Below are 22,081 nucleotides of genomic sequence, written 5' to 3'. Positions count from 1 at the left end.
CAAGTCCTCCCCCCAGGACAGCCTGCCCCACTCTCACCCCCAAGTGAAGGGGGCCCCTTGTTTTCCTTACTTCCGCAAATGTCTTACAGAAACTCCCTGAGAATCTGATCTCCAGACTTTCTCTGAGGAATACAAACCCCGTTTCTTACAAAGCCCATTGGCTGTTCTGTGCGTGTCTCATGCTAAACGTCTGGCGATGCAAGGCCTCCCTCGTGTGGCTTCTATTAGTGTTTCTCCCCAACGCTTCAGTTACAGTGACTCTGAACAGGGTGAGGGGTACTGGATTCCCCAGGTCCAGCCGGCCCCCCTTCCTGCTTGCAGCTCGTCAGGAAGTGGGGAACGCCACGCCGGCGGGGTGCTGCAGGAGCGTTCACATCCGATAGCAGGACTCGGAGGCTGACGGGGGATAAGACAGTAGTCGCTCCCTCCTTTAGTCGGTTCCTCGCACTGACGTGGTCACAGAGGGAAACACTTTATTGCCGGGGGATGTTTGTTTTTGGACATAGAAGCTCACAGTATACGTAAAGGAAAAAGAAAACGAAACCGATGCGGAAAGTGCATCCTTCGCTCCGTGGTTTGAACAGGGCCTCTTACTCCCTGATCCTGGGCTCCCCCTGGTACCGCTGATGCTCTGGCCCCTGGTCAGGCCCCGGTTAGAGAGGCTGCCTGGTCCCAGCTCCCCACCCCACCCCAGGCCCCGCCCGGTGGGGTCTCCTGGGGGCTGGAGGACCCCCAGTTTTAGAGACCCCACTTCCCTCCCTCGTCACCCTGAGGGCGTCTTCCCAGCGGCCTCCTGGCCTCGGCTCCTGCATCCACAGCCTACCCGCAGAGCTGGCCTCTAAGTTCTGTCTGTGTTCATCCCTCCAACAAGCTTAGGTGCAGCTGCCGCTCTGTGTAGGCAAGTGAACGTGACTCGGGAAGATTCAGTGCCCCGAGCAGGGCGACCCAGGCAGGCAGGGTCGGGCAAGGCTCGGACCCCAAGCCCTGGGTCTCCCCACTGCCTCCTCTTCCTTTTGTCTGGCCTCGGGGTCCAGAGCCCTGAATGCCTCCTCCTCTGGCTCAGCATTATTTATTTCAGACAGGACTGAAGGGAATGGGTGTGAATTAATGAAGTCACGTGGCGCGAATAACTGACATTTACAATGTATTCTCCCTCCCCGGGTGGAAGCATTATAGGCTTGGTAAAGTCCCTGTGTCCGGCTTAAGCCTAAGGAATGACACCTTGTCGTTGCCCCAGATATTAAAGTTCTGAGTAAACTGCGGGTCTCATATCTATTGCATATGAAATTGTATATGAAATATAAACATAATTTTCATATAAAAATGTTACATGAAATATAAAATTCCCAAGCTGGAAGTCAAGGCTGAAATGCAGGACGTGATCTGGAGGAGGTTTTGTTAGATTTATTCTGGGTCCCAAAGAATCTTCCTTAACCCTCGGGCATCACCCCGTAGGGTGCTGTGCAACTGAACTTGCCTGTCCCCTGGGGCGTGGCAGTCCTGCTGCAGAGGTCAGGGAAACGTTACCTCCGAATTCCAGGCGACGATGCTGCCTTGTTTGTTTCCTTCTGTCCACGAGGTCTTGCACAGAAGAGGGATGCAAGCAACCCTTGACGCATAAGCCTTGAGTTAATGAATGGGCTCATTCAACTCATGGTCATTGAGTACCTGCTCTATGTCGGACACTCTGCTGTGTGCCAGGGACACAGAGGGGGAAAAGACAGATGTAATTCCTGCCCCAGTGGAGCCAAGAGCAGGAAAGCAGACACAAACCACTACACTGCACTACACTGTGATGTGGGCTACAGTGGGGAAGGGCAGGACGACAGGCAGACATGGGGCAGGTGACCTGTCCCTGCCTAGGGGTCAAGGAAGGCTTCCATGAGGGACAGACATTTCGGCTGAGATCTGAAGAGCAAGAACTAGACATAACAAGGCCAGGGCAGTGCAAGCAAAGCACTTCCGGGGAAGAGAACCGCATGTGCAAAGGGCCGGAAGTAGCAGGCAGCTGGGTATGTGAGATCCTGCAGGTGACTAGAGGAGGTTGCAGTGGGGGAGGAAGAGGGGCCTGGACAGTCGGGCCAGGGCCAGCTCACCAAAGGTCTTGTCCACTAGCGTTTTTCTTTTTATTTATTTATTTATTTTTGGCTGCGTTGGGTCTTCGTTGCTGCATGCGGGATTTTCTCTAGTTGCGGCGAGCGGGGGCTACTTTTCGTTGCGGTGCATGGGCTCTCATTGCGGTGGCTTCTCTTGTTGCGGAGCATGGGCTCTAGAGCACAGGCTTCAGTAGTTGTGGCTCGTGGGCTCAGTAGTTGTGGCTCACAGGCTCTAGGGCGCAGGCTCAGCAGTTGTGGCACACGGGCTTAGTTGCTCCACGACATGTGGGAACTTCCCGGACTAGGGCTCGAACCCGCGTCCCCTGCATTGGCGGGCAGATTCTTCACCACTGCGCCACCAAGGGAAGTCCCCACTAGCATCTTCCAAACCAGTCTTCAACTACAACCCACAGTGAGAAATGCATGTAACATCATAGCTCAGGACGCACACATCAGTATGACCCAACAGTCACCAGCAGTACTCCCCTTACCCTGCATGAAGAGCTCCATTTCCACCTTATTCTAGTTTTGTCAGTGCTGGCTGCGACCCCCAAGCTCATTTCACAGCCTTCACAGGATGAGCCTCCACACACCCTGTAAGTCCGCGCAGGGAGGCTGGACTTCGTCCCGAGGTCGGTGGGAAGCGGTTGATGGGCTTTAAGCCAAGAGCAACCTGGTCTGGTTCCCTTCGCAGGGAGATTCTCCAGTGGCAGCAGAGGGAGGGCCGTGGTGGGCAGGGGAGGGGTACCCTGGGGCCGGTAGGTGGCTGGCACCTGGTTGAGAGATGGCGGCACCCAAACTGGAGCAGTGGCAGTGTGGGCAGAGAAACGTGGGTTGAGTTCTGAGGTTCCTAAGACAGAGAGTTTGGAGGCACGGAATGAGGGGCAGGGAGGGGTCCAGGTTGACTCCAGGTTCTGCGTCGGTAACTGGAGGGCCGGAGGGCTGGTTGTTGGGATGCGGGGTGACTGGGGAGGACCCCGTCGGGGGTGAAGATGCTGAGTTCCGCTTCAGGTACGCTGGGTGTGAAACAGGCAAGAGCTCATCTTCCTGGACCTGGGAGTCAAGAAGGGGAGCCGGATCTGGCTTGCGGAACTGCGTCTGAGCAGTGTCTTGGGGGTGTTTGGAATCTTGGCAGAGAAGTGATCTCTTAGGGAGAGTGTGGGGAAACAGCAAGGACGGACCCTGGGGCGCCCACAGTTCCTGCTCGAGCACCGTCTTTGTCCCCAAGTAAGAATCAAGTCATCATCTTCCAGACCCTGCAGACGTCTGGGTGACATTACCCGAGGAGCTTAACCCAGAGCAGGCCTGCGTGTTTGATGGATCGTTAACCATTATCCCGAGAAACCTGGACCGAGCCTCCCTTATGGCGAACGGACCTCTTCTCCCGGCTGTAACTGTGGGGAAAGCCCACGCGGACACTGCCGACCTGCGGGCCCAGTTGCCCTGTGGCCTGGCTGTGCATTTCAGATGTCTTCCAGCTTGGCTGTTTTTGAACTAAATGTGTTCCTCGTGCTGGGGAAGATGTGTTTGATGTTATTGAAATCCTGAACAATAAAAAGATGTTGGGAATTATTAGAAGTTGTAGCAGCTGGAATGGAAATATTCTGGCCCTGGGTTTAAATTAGTAAGTTGCCTTTCTGGATAAGGAGTCGTATTAAATTCCAGCCCTTTGATTTAGCAAAGGATTTGCCTGCCGTCTAGGAAATGGCCGGAAATAGTGGGTTCTGCCTGGACCCTCTCCCCACCTCCGTCTCACTGTCTGTTTCCCACTCTTGCCCATCACATCCATGAATCTTGAGTTCAAAACCGAAATGGTGTAAAACTGAGGCATACGTATAAAATGCTACTCGTTTAAAAAAGGTTTTATATTGGAGTAGAGTTGACGTACAATGGTGTGTTAGTTTCAGGCGTACGGCAAAGTGAATCAGTTGTATATACTCATTTTTAAAAATTGACCTTTTTATGAAAAAAAATAAGGTATGTTAACTGTAGAAAGCTTAGAACATACAGGTGCGCAATGGAAGAAAAGTCAGAGCATTCATTCACTCGATGAACGTGCTGCTGGGGTAACGGAGGATGAGCGTGGGCGGGGTCCTGCACGTCAGTGACAGGGGCTGCGAGGAGGGTGCAGGCCGAGCCCTCTGGGGGCTGGTTTTCACCAGTGAGCGGAAGGACACACTGAGACGGGCCTTTGAAGAAACACTTGCAGGAGGTGGGCAAGGAGGGGGAGAACATTCCAGACAGAGGACACCAAGCAGGCACAGCAGGGAAACCAGCGTAGGGGCAGAGGCGGGAGCAGGGGAGACTGGGGGTGTCACAGAGGGAGCTTAGGGCCAGGAAACCGCCACAGTGAACAAGTTCGGCTTTCATGCCCATTTCCCAGTGAGTTTGGAGTCAGTGGAGATGCACAAGAAGGACCTGCTCTGGCTCCCGTTTCCCCAGGAATCCTGGCTGCTGCGCTGGGGTGGGAGGGCCTGCAGGGGGAGGGGTGGAGGCAGGGAAGTTGCCAGAGAGACCAACGCAAACATGCACTTACTTCCCATGCTCGTTTTTTTTTTTTTTTTTTTTTTTTTGCGGTACGCGGGCCTCTCACTGTTGTGGCCTTTCCCGTTGCGGAGCACAGGCTCCGGACACGCAGGCTCAGCGGCCATGGCTCACGGGCCCAGCCGCTCCGCGGCATGTGGGATCTTCCCAGACCGGGGCACGAACCCGTGACCCCTGCATCGGCAGGCGGACTCTCAACCACTGCGCCAGCAGGGAAGCCCCATGCTCGTTTTTTAACGCGTGCATTTATTAGCGAGGGTTCGAACTCTACAAACTACGCTCTAACCTGCATTTTCCCCTTGCTCTCTCGTGAACATCTTTCCGAGCTGCCGAGCGTTGGCCTGCAGGGTTACTTTTGCTGCGGGACACAATTCTGTTGTAGGACGTCATAGGCGAAGCAGAAGCCCGTGCCCAGTGATCCCCGGGTCCCAGGCACGGCGCTGCTCCGCCGTGAGGGAGGGAATCCCATTTGCCCGTTTTGCAGATGAGGAAACCGAGACCAAGAGGCTCACCCAGAGCGGAGTCAACATTTAACCCAGAGCTGCGATCACAGGCCCTGCGTCTCCTGACTGCCTTCCTGTCACCGAACTTACACTCAGTCTCCCTCTTAGAAACGGCACTGCCCTAAGCATTCGTGTGGCCAAATATTTGTGACCATCAATAATTATTTCCCTAGAACCAATTCCTGGAGGTAGAATTTCTAGGTCAGTTCTTTCAATGTGACAATTAAACTCTAACGCGTTGCAAGTGAAACAAGTCTGAACAAGTCATTCCAGGTGCTCGGAGGGACCGTGGATAGTACTGAACACAATGCATGACAGTTAATCGGGAAGCAGTAATGATCTTGGGTCTGACGGGGCTTCTGGGAGCGTAGCTTCCTTGTGACCATGTTTCTCCGGAACAAGAACTCGACCGAACACTAGCGGCCATTTCTCCGTCCAGCCCCTCGCTCCCCTGTGCTCTGCAGGGCTGTCCACACCGGATCCACCTGGAGAGCCAGGCAGGTGCTTCCCGAGTAGCTCTGCTGCATGATGCCTCTGAACTCGCCCTCTGCCCTGATAAAGGCCCGTCCCTCCGCTTGCCTTGTGACTTGCAAGATGCTGTTTAATCTTTGCTGCCACCCTGTGGAGTTAGTACAGAAGAAGCAGCAGCAGCGGAGGCTGAAGAATTGCCAACGGTCCTCAAGTTCCAAGGCTGAGAAGCAGAGGCAGGACGGTCGTTTGGATCTGGAGCTCCCTGACCAGCCCAGCCCCACGGCCCGCTGTGCTTCACGGGTCCATCGTGACTCTAGGTTGGGCAGGGGGTTGCTGGAGGTATAGGGGTGAAGGAGTTAAGCTTGCCCTGCTCCCTGCCCAACTGATGCTTGTTCCCTCGGAGCCACGAATATCCACATGGGCCCGGGCCCAAGGACTAAAATGATTCCAATGCTATTTCATCTTTATCACAAATTTCAATACCACTTCCCTCCTCTTGCCGGGGACCCAGGGGGGAAATGTCAGGGCGGGGCTGCCAGATTAACAGCCCTCCATACAACTGTCAAGTTCTTGGGCGGTATTAGGAACTCTTTTTTGGAAATTTAAAACGCTATTAAAAATCGGGAGTTCGCTGGTGGTCCAGTGGTTAGGACTCCATGCCTTTACAGCCAAGGGCACAGGTTCAATCCCTGGTCAGGGAACTGTGATCCCGCAAGCCATGCAGTGCAGCCGAAAAACAAAAACAAAAACCAAACCACTATTAAAAATGCAACCAGTTGCCTGCAGACAGACACAAGGGGGCCATGGCAACGTTCTGAAGGTAGAGTGTGGTGACAGTTGCCCAACATTACAAATTGTACAAAATTCATTGAATTGTAGTCTTACAATGGGCAGGTTTTGTCATATGTAAATTGTGTTTCCATAAAGCTGTTAAAAACATTAAAATATCATCAGAAATCATTTTAATTGAATACATCAGCTGCGTCTGTTTTCTTTATTACAAATGAAAAAGTGTATTTTTATCAGAGTCAGGGTTTTCTTTTTTCAGAATGGGGCATTAAAATGTTAGAAAAATTGCAAAGGTACCAAAAAACAGTTTAAAAATAGTTTTGAGAAAGCCAAGTTAAAGCAGAGGGATGGGCACCTGCAGATGTGATTTTGGGGAAGGGAAAAGGTTTTGCAAAGCAGCCAGGCTGCAAGGCTGAGGAGTCTGAAGGGCCGGCACCCGGGCTTTCTCGAATTTAAAGGAGCTGCAGCTGCGCTGGGAGCCCCAGGGTGGGCTGTCTTGGAGCCCCAGACAGGCTGCTTGGGACGTCAGGTGTCTACCTGGAGAAACTTGACCTTGGCAGGTCTTATTTTTTAGCATCTTGAAAAAGTGCTAAGTGTCTCAGATTTCATTAAAACATCGAACTATGTTTAAACAAGCGCCGTAGGCTTTGCCTCTAGCAAACTCTTCATACGTGATTCCGGGACTTTAGAAACCCCACCTCAGACGCAACGCCTCTAAACTAGTTCAGAAACGGGGAGAAGCTGCCTCTTAACAGAGACATGCACAAATGCAATTTTCAGGGGTTCACTTGGAAACTGAGGTCCCCACGTGAACCATACGCTTCGGCCTCCTCTAAAGAAAGAGGACATAAGGATGCAGAAAACAGGGATTTGGTGAAGGTTGGGTGGGTTCTTTGGACTTTTCGGAAGGACTTATATTACCAACTATTCTTTCTCATAACTAGAGCAAGTGTGGGCAGTCCGCGTATCCGAGTCGGCATCTGAGTCTGTAGAAAGGAATTTGTCCACACGATGAAACCCACCTGCACCCTGAGTGGGTGCCACTGACCGGGCCCCCGGGACAGAGAGAGCATCAGGGCCTGAGACGAGGCGAGAAGTGACCGGAGCCCCTCTGCCCACTGGTGTCACCTCAAGCAAATCACTTCATGTATTGATTGTTTCCTCATCCGTAAATGGGAGTATTAACGTATCATCGGGTGAGAAGGAAATAAAGAGCACATTCTGGGAACATTTTGCATATTTTAAAGTTTTGTCCAGATACTAGGTGTTGTTACTCTTTCTTTGGTCAGAGCAAAAATTCAGTCTGTCTTAGCCCCCGTCTACTCATAGAATCCTGAAAGCTAGTTCCGTGGGATGGGCTGCGGGCATGTCAAGGCTTTAACCCTCTCCGGCCCCGAGCCTGGTCACTCCACGGGGCCATATGGATGTTTTCTGTACGTATCGTGGGGGTGGCACCGTGGATTCAACAGAGTGGACAGCGGCCGAATCCCGGTGCTACCCTGCGTCTCCCGCCAATGTAGCGTTGAATCCTACATTCTCGCCAGCCAGCAGAGTTTAACTTTGGGGGGACAAGGAGAACTCACCACATCACTCCAGAAGCACCTGTGAGAGCTCAGCTGTGCAGGTCGTACGTGCCCGAGGGCGGCCGGGGTCCTGGGGCCTGTCCACGGCTGCCGTGCTCCCACCGCACTCTGGCCCTCGCTGGTCCTACAGAGCCTCTGAGCCACTTTCCTCCCTTCGTCTGTTTCTGTTGCTCTTGCCCCGAAATACTAACTTGTTGCAAATATAAAAGACTGCCATGAACTCTCACTTACATCTTATGGAAGTGGCACAGTCCAGGGTTAAACCGGTCCTCCTGGGTCCCAAGGCAGGTGTGTCTTTTTATGAATTTCTAGGTCAAGAACTTCTGTCTGTAAAACCGAGTCAGTGGCAGGGTTCCAGGGGGTAGGCTGTGTCAGTAGCTCCCACAACTGAGAACTTCAAATCCCCTGGGGCGCTGGTTCAAACACAGCTTCCTGGGCCCCACTCCCAGGGTCCTGACTCAGTAGGTCTGGGTGGCCCTGATAATCTGCCTTTTTAACAAGTTCCTATGCGATGCTGATGCAGGTTCAGAGAACCACCGAGCTAGGACCAGCCTAGCCGGCAGTAACGCGCACACAGTACATTTCAGGTGTTGCTAAAAATAGGAAAGATGTGCTTCCTTAAAGGCTCCCCGATTCTGTTCTGTTTGAAAAACTTCCCCCCAGGAGTCTTGCCTGACTTGAGAAATCAAACGATCTGGTCTCTCTCAGCTCACTTTCCTCAGACGTTGAGACACGTAGCCCAACACCTGTTTCGAAGCACAGCTACTGATGAATTACTTTGGGCAGCTCTTGCATATTCTTTCATCGCCAATAAAGTTATTGAAATTGGAATATGCCATCTGTTTGGGAGTCTGTATCAAAAAGGCAGGTGACGTGGCTGCAGGTAAGGACAGAGTCAAGCTGTTTCCACAGCAAACTTCTCCATCTGCCCAAACCGACTTCATTCCCTAGGTTGGGTGTTTGTGAACCAGTGTGTTTTTCCGTAGTAAGAAATAAAAGTCCAATATCTCAGATGCCAATTGGTCACCTGAAGCAATAACCACAACTTCAGAGAAAGAGTCCACCAGGTTTCCCACCAGAAGAGACGGCAAATTTATTGGAGATTGAATACATATTTCTAAGTCTGTGAAGTAAAATGTAGACGTGCCTGTGTGTAGTGCGTACTTGACTTTAGTATTTCTGGAAAACAGTTCCCTAAGAAGGGCTTGGTCTCCGGCCCAGTGCTTTGAGGGTTTGTTCTTCGAAGCGGGCGGTGGTCCCGCCCCAGGGACACTCTCCAGGCACCCAGGGCACAGCCCCAGGAAGGCCAGCGCCCGCCTTCGCTCAGAGGACGCAGAGATGCACAGAGGAGCCGCAAGGAGACGGCAGGTGGGGTCTGAAGATGGGGGAACAGCTGCTGTTGCCATCATGTGAGGAGGGGCCGTCATTTCCCTGAACACCCAACAGTGACACGGGCTTTCTGGGCTGCACCGACCTCAAACGTGTGAACTACAAGTGCCACCTGCCGTATCAGTAAACAAAGGATGCTTCAGCCATCAAGCCATCACACTACAGCTGCCCCAGTGGTGAGCCCTGAGGGACCTCGGGATAGAAACAGGACGCTCCCCCATCTAGCAGCCGGCAGACTGCAGCCACCTGGAAGGTGCACCCTGGGAAGACTCAGGATGAGAAAGCACAGGACACTGGCCCCAGATGGCTGAGGTGCAGATCAAAGGAATGATTTCAGTGAGTCAAGACTCTTGCATCTTCCCATGCAGAGAAAAGCGCTACATTCCTTCCCTTGAGATGTCTGGTTTTCTTTAAGTAATCCTCTGATGTTCCAACTACCTGGTCTGTGTTGCAGAAACTCCCATATATCCTGGCCCCACCCCCACCCCCATCCCCTTGCCTCTTCGGAGCCGTCCCTCGGAGTGATCTGAGATGCTGTGTCCCGGCTTAAGTCCTCAGTTTCGTCCGCCAAATAAAACATAACTCTCAACTTCTAGGTTGTGCGTTGTTTTTTCTCAGACAACACAGGTGATGACACACCCTGCTGCCTCCATGTGGACCTGCCTTGAGTCCATTCTGTTTTAGGGGCAACAAGGAAAGAGATAAGAGCCTCCACTGAGAACCCATGCTGGCGCTTAACCTCCCAGTTGCCAGGAGGTCTTCCCCTGGCTCAGCTCTGCCCTCTGCCCGGCCCTGCTGCCCTCCCAGCAACCCTCTGCCCAGTCCAGGGGCTTCTGCCTGCACACTGCGTTCCCTCCCCCTCTGGGTTCTAGCGAGCTCCATCTCAGGTTACAGCCTGGATGGTCTCTTCATGTCAGACTTTGAAAATGGAAAAGGAAGAAAAACATTTTAGACTTTGTCCCTTCCCATCAACTCAGAGCTGCATGTTACCAGCTAAGAGGAGATCTGTTACCTGAAACTACACGTTTGCAATACAGTCAGTGACATCCTATCAAGGACTGATCTCTGGCTGCAGGACCATCGTTACTAGGACGGTCAAATCCTTGGAGAAGCTCGGAGAGGTTCTAGAACCCCTAGCCCTCTGTGTACCCACTCCCCGCCGAACCTGTCCCCTAGGAACCTCTCCTGGGCTGGTGTTCCTCTCCTTGTCTATCAGGACACTCCTCTGCCTCTCAGCCTGCTCTCCGCTCTCCAAGAAAACCCAGCAGAATCTCCGGGTTTTACGTTGGAAACAAAAGCCAGGACAGGGGCTTCCCGGGTGGTGCAGTGGTTGAGAATCCGCCTGCCATGCAGGGGACACGGGTTCAAGCCCTGGTCTGGGAAGATCCCACATGCCACAGAGCAACTAAGTCCGTCCGCCACAACTACTGAGCCTTCGCTCTAGAGCCTGTGAGCCACAGCTACTGAGACCATGAGCCACAACTACTGAGCCCGTGAGCCACAACTACTGAAGCCCACACGCCACAACTACTGAAGCCTGCACACCTAGAGCCCGTGCTCCGCAAGAGTAGCCCCTGCTCGCCACAACTAGAGAAAGCCCGTGCACAGCAACAAAGACCCAACACAGCCAAAAATAATAAATAAATTAAATAATTTTTTTTAAAAAGCCAAGACAGGAGGTGTTTGGTGACAAGGACGTGCAGAGCTGCTCCCACCTCAGTGGAAGGAAATGGGAAAAACACATCTCAAAACCTTGGCCAAGGGCTTCCCTGGTGGTGCAGTGGTTGGGAGTCTGTCTGACGATGCAGGGGATGCGGGTTTGTGCCCTGGTCCGGGAGGATCCCACATGCCGTGGAGCGGCTGAGCCTGTGAGCCATGGCCACTGGGCCTGTCCATCTGGAGCCTGTGCTCCACAACGGGAGAGGCCACAACAGTGAGAGGCCCATGTACCTCCAAAAAAAAAAAAAAAAAAAAACCTTGGCCAAATGGGGCTCTGTTATACTAATTTTTCTACTTTTCTATAGGTTTGCAATGTACCATCATAAGAAGTTCTAAAAGCTAGAAAAGAGAGAGACGGACAGACACATGGAGATAGAGAGGAGTAGGGGATGGGAGGGGAGGGAGAGAGAGAGAAGGAGGCAGGGGGGGAGGAAGGAAGGAGGGAGGGAGGGAGGGGAAGGAGGCAGGCAGGCAGGGCAGGTCCCAGAGCCTCGCAGCATCCTGCGGCTGCCCCTGGCCCAGGTAACCCCCCAGGGTACCACCAGGTGGTCCCCCGTAGAGCTGTCATACTTACGGAGCAGGGAAAGACCTTCCGTCACGCTGACGGGTGATCGCCCTCCACCCTTCACCTACCGGAAGGTGTGCCCTCACCTAAGGGTTCTCTGCGCCTTCACCTACCGGAAGGTGTGCCCTCACCTAAGGGTTCTCTGCGCCTTCACCTACCGGAAGGTGTGCCCTCGCCTAAGGGTTCTCTGCGCCACATCTTGGTTGGCTCGGTGGCGGCACCGTTTGTCTTTTCTCTGCTCGTCGGCATCACAGACCAGGAACTGCGCTCACTCCCGCTCTGATCCTACCGACGTCGGGCCCCCTTTCGGAGCCTCGGCACCGGGGACCAGCCTCGGGTCTTGGCTCGCTCTACCTGGCACTACTTCTGCGAAGGTGAGCTGCTCGTGGGTGCATCTGAGCGGCACACGCGGATGGTGGGCAGGGCCAGCTCTCCGCGCAGAGCAGCGGCAGCGCCGCAGGAGTGGCTGAAGGAGCTTTAGGCGATGCCGTGGTCCGTTCAGTGTACAGACGGCAGTGTTTCCTCCCTGCGCACGGCCGAAAGCTCCCTCCATCCTTTGCGTAGACACAGTCCATTGAGCGCACGGTCAGCGGACCTGTTAAACCTCAGTTCAAGATGCTTATTTATCTTCAACACCTGCACGACCGCCCAGCTCCAAGGTGGGACTGATGGCATGGGAGCTACAGTAAGTACCTTGAAATGGTTCCGTTCCCATCTCACTTCTTCCTCGGCTTGTAATTCCCATCATGACCCCACCCCTCCGAGTGAAAATCGCCAGAGAGGCGGTAATGCTGGGTCAGACTAAAGAAGGTACTGGAACATTTCCTGTTCGCCTGCTACCTCTCCCTTTGATCTTTAGTGTGCCCGAGCTCTTGGTAAGAAAAGTGCTGTTGATTTGGGTATTAGCAACAGGACTGTGACCAAAACGCTAAATTAAAATATCTGAGACAAGTTGCTGCCCAGAAGCCCAAACAATTTTAATCTGATTCAACCTCAAGACACACATTAAAAAAAGAATTCCTTGCACCATCTGTTCCTTTGGTTAAGCATGAAATCACCCCCTGTAATTATGTTGTAGGGAAGATCTGCTCTTACAGCGTAGAGAAGGGAGCAGGTGAAGGGTTCAGCCAGGACTGACAGACACATGGACACACAGGGATGTGTCTTTTACTCGGTGACCCCTTATTCTGTGCTCCAAGAAGGACTTAATCCATGAGGGCTTTATGCATGCCTGTCATGGTTCTTGTTCTTTAATCCAAGAGACAGAAATCCATAAACTTGAAACAATGAGGGATGTGGATTAATGTATTAACGACTAGTTGATTCATTATTAACTAATGCCCTTCTTTGTACCAGGTCTTGCACATGTTTGTACAACCCTGGGGGTAGATGTGTAGTTATCGCCATTTCACAGATCGGAAAACTGAGGCACAGAAGTATTGTATCGTGCTAACACAAGCATGTGTCGTCTGCAGAGAGAGACTTCTCACGTATAAAGTGACACACCAGATCTCTGATTATACAGCTCAGCCTCCACGAGTCTGGATGACTGTTCCCACCACAGATATGGACTCGTTCCGGGTATGCTCGGAAGGCAGGGTCTACACCTGGAGCGCCAGGGGCTGTGGACCTGAGCTAACATCACCAAGACACTGCCACCCGCAGAGCCTTTAGACTAAGTGGTCTGAGGCTTCCTAGATTCCTACATCACCCCTGCCCTTCAACTTGAGATCTCTGTGATAAGGACAACTCTAGGGAAGTTGGAAAGAGATGCTTCTTGCCAGCACAGAGGAAGAAGTAGGCATGAGGAAGTGGAAAGCAGGAGGGCTTCCAAAAAAGAGAAGCATCAGCTGAGGTGTCTCTGGAAGCTTCTACAGGTCTGATGCTCACCTGGCTCACACAGTTTGTCCCTGGCAGAAGGTAAAGGAAAGAAGAAACCATTCCAGTCTCCGAATGCTTTCGTTCCTGGACCACCACCTGCGGCAGGAATCTCCACTTGGTCACGTGTGTTCTTTTGGCTCCTGGTGGGCACTGCCTGCACCAGCCCAAGCTGGTCACTGCCCACGTGATCCCCCCCATGGCTAGTGGGACTTTCCCGGGGGCCTGGTGCAGCCCGAAGCTGCCTGCCCAGCTTCCTGGTTCCATGGCCACTCTAGTCACCTACATTCTCTACTGCAACATTCTTCTTTTTTTTTTTTTTTTTTTTTTTTGCGGTACGCGGGCCTCTCACTGTTGCGGCCTCTCTCGTTGCGGAGCACAGGCTCCGGACGCACAGGCTCAGCGGCCATGGCTCATGGGCCCAGCCACTCCGCGGCATGTGGGATCTTCCCAGACCAAGGCTCGAACCCACATCCCCTGCATCAGCAGGCAGGTTCTCAACCACTGCGCCACCAGGGAAGCCCCTCAGTTTCTCTTTAAGACTGCTGGTCCTCCTCACGCTAGTGACCTCGAGTCCTCATCCTGCCCAGTTCCCAGGGCAGGGGGGCCACTGGGGGCAGTCTGCCCTGGTCCGGGAAGATCCCACATGCCGCGGAGCGGCTGGGCCCGTGAGCCATGGCCGCTGGGCCTGCACGTCCAGAGCCTGTGCTCCGCAACGGGAGAGGCCACAGCAGTGAGAGGCCCGTGTACCACCAAAAAAAAAAAAAAAAAAGAGAAACTGAGGCCCTGACTCCAGAGGAACCAGAAAAAGTTCAGAAAAAAATGAAGAGAACTTAAAATACCACCTCTAGTAACCTGGAGAGTTTCGAGCGTACATCCCTCAACGAGTGAAGAGCTGCACAAAAGACACAGAAGATAGGAACACTCTGAGATTTAAAAACGTGACTGCCAAAGTCAGAAATTAGATAGGACTAAACATAAAGTCAAAACCCCTCAGAGCACAGTGTCAAAAAGAGTCCAAAGCAGAGAAGTCAAACACACACACACACACACACACACACGGAAACACAACATTGTAAATCAACTACATTTCAATGAAAATTTTTTAAATAAGTTTTTTTTAAAAAATAAGGGAAAAGAAAAGAAAAATTAAGGCCCAATCAGTGAGGTCCAGCATCTACCTGTTAAGTATTCCCCACAAAGATCAAAAGGGAGAAAACTAGCAAAGATGTGAAAAAAGAAACTTTCCCAGAGTTGAGGGGCACATGGCTTTGGGTTTAAAAGGCCCACTGAGTTCCCAGCACAACAAACAAGAAAAGACTCATATCCAGACACTGCCTTGTACACATTTTTCAGAAAGAAAATATCCAGCCTTCAAGAGGCCATAACTTGTCACCTGTGAAGGAACAGAATCGAATCCACTTCCAACCTAACCCCAGCAATGCTGAATGCCAGGAGTGACGTCTCCCAGTCTCTGCAAGGACATTCTTTCAGCCTCAAGTGGACAGCCTACCAAGTCATCGGTCAGTGGGAAGCTATGGAATTTGTATGTTACGGACGAGGAGGTCACACCAGCAGAGGTTAAGCAGCCTTCCGGAGGCGCCCACTGATGGGAAAGTGGTGGATTTCACCTGCTCAAGCAAGCTGACTTCGGACTGAGCTACAGAACACCATCCTTGCCACACCCATGAAAGAAACAAGAGATGAAAGATAGCATCCTTTTTTTAAAAAAGTTTTTGGCTGTGTTGGATCTTCGTTGCGGTGCACGGGCGTCTCATTGCGGTGGCTTCTCTTTTTGCGGAGCACGGGCTCTAGGCATGCGGGCTTCAGTAGACGTGGCTCATGGGCTCAGTAGCTATGGCTTGCGGGCTCTAGAACACAGGCTTCAATAGATGTGGCACACGGGCTCAGTAGTTGTGGCTCCCAGGCTCTAGAGCGCAGGCTCAGTAGTTGTGGCGCACGGGCTTAGTTGCTCCGCGGCACATGGGATCTTCCTGGACCAGGGATCGAACCTGTATCGCCTGCATTGGCAGGCGGATTCTTAACCACTGGGCCACCAGGGAAGCCCCAATAGCACCCTTTAAAAGGGTTTATCTAGGGGGAGAGTGTCCTCCTTTTCATCAGTGTTTCCAAAAGTAACATTCTAGCAGCACTAGTTATCCAAAGTGTTACCATTAGGGGAAACTGGGGGAAGGGTACACGGGATCTTGCTGGATTATTTCTTACAACTGCATGTGAGTCCACACGTAAAACAAATAGCGGCATCAACTACCATTTATTTACTCCACAAAATTTCTGTTGAGCATCTTCTCCGCTGGGGACACAGCAAACAACACAGACAAGACCCTGCCCTCATGGCGCTGGCTTTGTACTGGGGGTTGCCTTGTCCGAAGCTTCACTGGATCAGGCTGTTTATAATCCAAGTTATAAAATACATGCCGATTATGGAGATGTTGATTACAAAGCCTGGTCCCCCACAAGGTGGGTCTAATCGGGTTTCCCGGGTGATGTGACAAGGCTCGGCGTATTTGTGAAGACCAAGCCTTATCCCACGTGGGAAGTGAGTGAGTCACCGCCACTCTGATGTTTAAAATACCTGTAAAAGGCAAAAACTGCTCCGTTCAACCCGTGCTTGGAAGGTCTAACCCCGTCCTCTTCCGTGCTTCTTTGCCCCAGGCCGCTGAGAGCGTCCAAGGAGAAAGCTGCGGACACAGTCGGTTGTCACGGAGATGATGAGGCCGTGATTGATGAATCGCAAATCCCCGCCAGTTGCTCCCGAAGAGGGAGGCTCCTCCCAGCCTTTGCAGCGCCCTCCAGATCCGAGACAACCGGGAGGCAGATGCAGCCGGCAGACAGAAGGCTGCCGCCCCCGAGGCGCTGAGGCCCCTTCCTCTCCCTGCTGCCCCGGCTCCAGGATTTCCTCCACGATGGCCTGTAACCGCTCGTCCATCGAGACCTACGAATACCTGCTGCCCAGCGGGAGCCACGCGGCGGACCCCGGGCCCCCCGCGCCGCCGGCGCCCCTCAGGGTGTCCCTGGCGGTCCTCATGATGCTGACGGGCGTGGTGGGGCTGCTCGGCAACGCCGTGGTCTGCATCATCGTGTACCAGAGGCCGGCCATGCGCTCCGCCATCAACCTGCTGCTGGCCACGCTGGCCTTCTCGGACATCATGCTGTCCCTGTGCTGCGCGCCCTTCGCCGCCGCCACCCTCGTCACCGTCCGCTGGCGCTTCGGGGACTCCTTCTGCCGGCTCTCGGCCGCGCTCTACTGGTTCTTCGTCCTGGAGGGCGTGGCTATCCTGCTCATCATCAGCGTGGACCGCTTCCTCATCATCGTCCAGCGCCAGGACAGGCTGAACCCCCGCAGGGCCAAGGTGATCATCGCCGCGTCCTGGGCGCTGTCCTTCTGCGTCTCGGCCCCGTCGCTGGCCGCCTGGCCGCTGGTGGAGGTGCCGGCGCGGGCGCCGCAGTGCGTGCTGGGCTACACCGACCTGCCGGCCGGCCGCGCCTACGTGCTGGCGCTGCTGGGCGCCGCCTTCTTCGCGCCCTTCGCCATGATGCTCGGCTCCTACCTGGGCATCCTGCACACGGTGCGCAAGAACGCCGTGCGCGTGCACAACCAGTCGGACAGCCTGGACCTGCGGCGGCTGCCCCGCGCCGGCCTGCGGCGGCTGCAGCGGCAGCAGCAGGTCAGCCTGGACCTGAGCTTCAAAACCAAGGCCTTCACCACCATCCTGATCCTCTTCGTGGGCTTCTCGCTGTGCTGGCTGCCGCACTCCGTCTACAGCCTGCTGTCCGTGTTCAGCCGGAGGTTCTACTGCGGCCCCTCCTTCTACGCCACCAGCTCTTGCATCCTGGGGCTCAGCTACCTCAAGTCCGTCTTCAACCCCATCGTCTACTGCTGGCGAATCAAGAAGTTCCGCGAGGCCTGCCTGGAGCTGCTGCCCCAGACCTTCCAGACCCTCCCCAAAGTGCCTGAGCGGATCCGGAGGCGAATCCAGCCGAGCACCGTCTACGCGTGCACCGAAAACCAGTCCGCCGTGTAGGGGGTGGCGGTGAGCCCCTGCCCCCGCGCGGCTTCCTGGGACTCGCGTGCAGTCAGCACTTGGGGGCCTCTTATTAAGCACAAAGGGCCTCATCTGTTGCCGGGTGAGCTGCGGCTCCCAGGTTGGCACGTGAATTAGTCTTGTTCTCCCTGCGGGTCTGATGGAAACTGGACGGCCGTCACGGCAAAAGGGGAAACGGTGGGTGATGAAGGAGTCCCAGCGTTAGGGAGGCGAGGGGAGCAGGAGGGGGGTGGGCTGCGGGGCAGGAGGAAAGCTCTGTCTAAAGAGCTCTCTCAAGATCTGCCTCGCGGACAGCCGTGGTGCTGTGTTCTGACGCGAGAAACCCAGGTGGTTCACCGCTGGGTCATCAGTCCGTGTGTTGGCGCCAGCGTTCTTCGGAGGCGTCTGCGTGTACGGCGTACGTTGTGCAAACGTGCCAGGTTCTTCACAGGCCTCAGATGTGCGTTTTGCACGAGGCCGGCTCGTCCGTTCTATAAACCAAAATCACGCGGGAAGCAGAGGAGCCCCTGGGCTTTTCAGCGGCCCCCGTGTGACACGTGGGAGGCCTTGGTGGCTTGAAGCCCAGAGAATGTTCGGGGGCAGCTCAGCGGAAATGACAAGCCCACCCCAGCGCACATCCTCAACCCTCCTCCCTGGACCAGCCCACTGGACCCTCACCCTGAAGCCTGTAACCTCCCTGCCTGCCGTGACAGCCCCTGCCCCTTCCCTCTCTCTCGCCTCTGGTTCCCGGGACCCCTTTGTCCTCATTCTGTCTGTCCCCGTGAGCAGGAACCACACTCCTTCTCCTGTGATCCATCTTTTCAGCAAGTACTTGCAGCGACTTGCTTTCAGCCCCAGAAGCGGTCGGGGGCTCTGTCTACATGTTCCTCTCGACGCGCTGAGGCTGCCGCTTCACCCCGTCCCGGGACCTGCGGCGGGGACGCAACGACCCACTCCCACTGACCTCTGTGTTCCTCTACCTCACTCAGGGCCGCAGGGGTCTGGCCGCTGCTGTCGGGGCCACCTCCCCGGGACCGTGGTCCCCCAGCCCAGGCAGGATTGGGGTCCCAGGAGGGCAGCTGCCTAGAGGGGACCTGCTGCTTGTCCCGTACGCCCGGCCTCGACACCCAGGGCCCCCTTTACCTCTGGGAGCTTCTGATGGGGGAGGTGACTTTCCTGCGGTCAGGGCACATGGTCGAGTCCACGGAGCTCTCCTCACAGCTTCAGATCTGAAGAGACTGGGAAATTTAAGGAGAAATTTAGAAAATACGGTTCTAAGTCTAACTCCATCAGGAACTGGTCACATGACCTTGCTCGTTTCACCCCCACTTCTGTGGGCCTCAGTTTCCCCATCTGCCAAGCGAGGAAGCAGGCCTAGAGGGTCTCCCACATCCCTGCCATGTGCGTGTTTTCCACTTGTAGTCACCAGATCCATCCACGCAGTGAGCATTTATTAAGTGCCTACGACATGCAAGGCACTGTAGGGGACGGTGAGAGTCACGCCCGTCTGGGCCCAAAGGCACATGTCTGATTTATCTCAGGATAACCGTAACTCAAACACAGACGCTCCCCTTTGTGTTTTTCTTCTCATTTCCTTTCCAAGGTTGTATGAAGAGACCAGCTCCCCATTCCCATGCTTTCCTGCTGTGACAGAAGCAAAAAAGAAAGATAACATAACTCACATTAACCTAAGTCCGGACGAGGGCTTTTCCGAAAATAATTGGCACTTGTTTTTTTTTGTTTTTTTTGTTTTTTTTGCGGCACGCGGGCCTCTCACTGTTGTGGCCTCTCCCGTTGCGGAGCACAGGCTCCGGACGCGCAGGCTTAGTGGCCATGGCTCACGGGCCCAGCCGCTCCGTGGCATGTGGGATCTTCCCGGACCGGGACACGAACCCATGTCCCCTGCATCAGCAGGCGGACTCCCAACCACTGCGCCACCAGGGAAGCCCCAATAATTGGCACTTTTTCTCACCAACTTCACCCTCCTTTTACACCCAGGCCCAGACCCCCCCAGACCATTGTATACCTAGAGTGAGGGGGAGAGAGAGAGAAGAGAGAGAGGAGAGGGAGACAGACAAGAGAGGAGAGAGGAGAGACGTAGAGATTGGCTGAAGACCGTCAATGGCATGTGATTGATCGAGGTGGGTCCCCTCACTTCTGTGTCCCGAGTGCCCGCCGCGAGGCAGAGTTGCACAGCCTCAGGGGTGTCCAAGAGCACAGCCAGACCACCATGGGGACGAGGCCTCTGGGCACCTCCCCTCCGGTGGGCATTTAAGAGAACGTTCTACAGGAGCCTCGTGTAAAGGAGAAATCACAAAACCGAACGAATGAAGGTACCAAAATTTACATCAATCGGTGTTATTTGATGTGTGTTGGATAGTAATATATATGTTTCAAAGTAATAATTTTGTATATATTTTAAGTAAAGTATTATTGCTCTTTCGGTGTATAAGACTGTGTTTCTTGCCAAAATGAGCGCCAGAGCCACGACTAGTACACCAAGAATCTGGGGCCGGACACCTCCTAAGATACACCCACTTCGGGAAGTCTAGTCCAGAATCTGTAAGCCACTAGCTGAGCTGCAATGACTAAAGGGCATTACTGATGACAACGGGAGATTGGGCAGTGGGAGGGTCACAGCAAGGCGCCCACATTTTTAAAAGCTCCCCACCCTCTAGATAATTCCAGACAGTTAGCTTCACCTCTGACTTTCACTCTGCCGACTTCCTGATTCTCTCCAGCCTCGCTAGGCCTTCAAGGAACTTCTTAAAATATTACAGAAATAGCAAGTCCTTGTCTCCTTCCCTGAGGCCTGCAGGGCGACCACGGCTTCTCTGTATTATGTTTTCATCTTCGCTCTGGCCCTGGACTTCCCCCAAACCCTGGGTGCTGAGTTGTTCCTGTGGGGTCCTGGGCAGTGACTGTGGTGGTGACGGCCCGTGGGAGAGCCTTGCCTCAGAAAACGAGACTCAGTAAGTCTCAGAAGTGTCATCCTAATTCTCACCACCCAGGAAAATCCACTACTTTGTCATCATGAACCTTGGCCCCCTGCTGTTGGTGTGAAATAAAGGCAAAGGTTCTCTAGGCCATTCTGACAACCAAGATGAAAAGCAAAATCTAGATCAATTCCTACTTGGCTACTCTGAGCCCTGGCGTAGTTTCCCCTGACATGGTTTACAGTACATGCTTTTTGGGGACTAAAACTCTGCCACGTTAAGTTTTTCCGACGTTGCTATGTTCCCCTTGCTCACACAGTCGGCAGCCTTGCCTCCTGCTAGTGATTCCGTGTCCAGCTTCCTGGCCTCCTAAATGAGGAAGACACTCCCAGCCCGAGGCCCCCGAGAGGAACACATGACATAATGCATATGAGAATCTAGTCCCGCGCCTGGGCCGGATATACCGGAGCAGTAATCGCTAGGGTCGTGTTGTCAACCTGCTTACGTCCCAGCTTTGTCCGCCTGGGGCAAGGGTAAAAATGTGTTTCAGAAACTGGCTGTCCTGTCCTTTCCTTGTCTTCATGTGCTTGTAAGATTTTAGCGTCGGCTGACAAGAACACAACAGCTGCTGAAGCCAGGAGCATGGACTCGATGGCCTGAAATGACCACTTCATTCCGCTCAGAACGCTCCCAGGGCTGTGAGTCAGCCTCCCTGGGCTGCTAGGGGAAGGGATGGGTGGGTGCGCCCCCCTACTCCCACCCCACTGTTCCCGGTGGTTCTAAGGTCCGCAGACAGCTGGGTGGCGGAACCGGGAATGCAGGGATGCAGGCGGGAGGGAGGCAGTGGGCCAGGGGAAATAGGCAGAGCTGCTGTAACCGACCCCCCAGCCCTAACTTTAAAAAATAACCCCGCCCACTCTCACGGAAGTCCAGCTGTGAGGGGGGCTGCCTACCCACCGGGTTGTTCGGGACTCAGGGTGCACTGTCCCTGGGGCATCGTCCTCATCTCTGTGGTCAGTGCAGGCCGCAGCCAGGTCTGTGTCCTGGCTCCTCGGGAGGCGAAAGTGTGCAGGCACATCCACGCTCCCCTGGTCTTTCCTGGTCTTCCCTGGTCCAGAGCCCAGTCACATGATCACGCCAGCTGCAAAGGAGGCTGGGGGATGAGTCACATGATCACGCCGGCTGCAAAGGAGGCTGGGAGACTGAGTCCCTGGTCGGGTGCCCACGTGTCCAGTCAAGGCTCTGTCAGCACAGGAGAGGAGGAGTTGGGGGACTCCCAGCAGTCTCTCCCGAGACTGCACGGTTTTGAAAAATGAGCCATCTTAGCACACACAGACATTCTTAAGTCCTAAGCACAAATTTCATAACTGAGCCTCTTCTCAATGTAAAATAAACACAGTCAACCCAAGATGGTGCCTCTCTCTTTACCTCTAGCCCCCAGCGCCTGGGGATGTGCGTCCACAGAAATTGCATACGCGTGGATGACTGGGCTGAGAAGAGAGTCGCCACGTTTAACCTTTTAGGCACAAAAGGTGTTTGAAAATTTGCAGCCACAAAGAGAT

The 22,081-nt window shown here is 54.0% G+C and overlaps 1 protein-coding gene and 1 long non-coding RNA gene across 3 annotated transcripts in view; one reads left to right on the top strand and one right to left on the bottom strand.

Moving 5' to 3' along the window:
• The window catches only part of GPR45 (G protein-coupled receptor 45), a 90,840-nt gene extending 73,010 nt beyond the window's left edge, over positions 1–17,830 (top strand). For both annotated transcript variants that reach the window (XM_060027222.1, XM_060027223.1), the window contains exon 2: positions 16,214–17,830. In XM_060027222.1, the coding sequence (XP_059883205.1) occupies positions 16,285–17,583 (1,299 nt within the window). In that variant the 5' untranslated portion in view covers positions 16,214–16,284 and the 3' untranslated portion in view covers positions 17,584–17,830. The remainder of the gene's footprint in view (positions 1–16,213) is intronic.
• Positions 1,390–21,662, bottom strand: LOC132435173 (uncharacterized). The gene is made up of 3 exons (XR_009521495.1): positions 21,477–21,662; positions 18,727–18,821; positions 1,390–3,640 (listed from the first exon to the last, which is right to left on the bottom strand). It is a non-coding gene; the product is annotated as an uncharacterized lncRNA (long non-coding RNA).
• Positions 21,663–22,081: the final 419 nt, after the last annotated feature.

Source organism: Delphinus delphis, chromosome 12 (assembly GCF_949987515.2).
Source record: "Delphinus delphis chromosome 12, mDelDel1.2, whole genome shotgun sequence".
In the NCBI taxonomy this organism is placed as follows: Eukaryota; Metazoa; Chordata; class Mammalia; order Artiodactyla; family Delphinidae; genus Delphinus; species Delphinus delphis.
The sequence above is the reverse complement of the archived record's forward strand: the minus strand, read 5'-3'. Positions and strand labels throughout refer to the sequence as shown.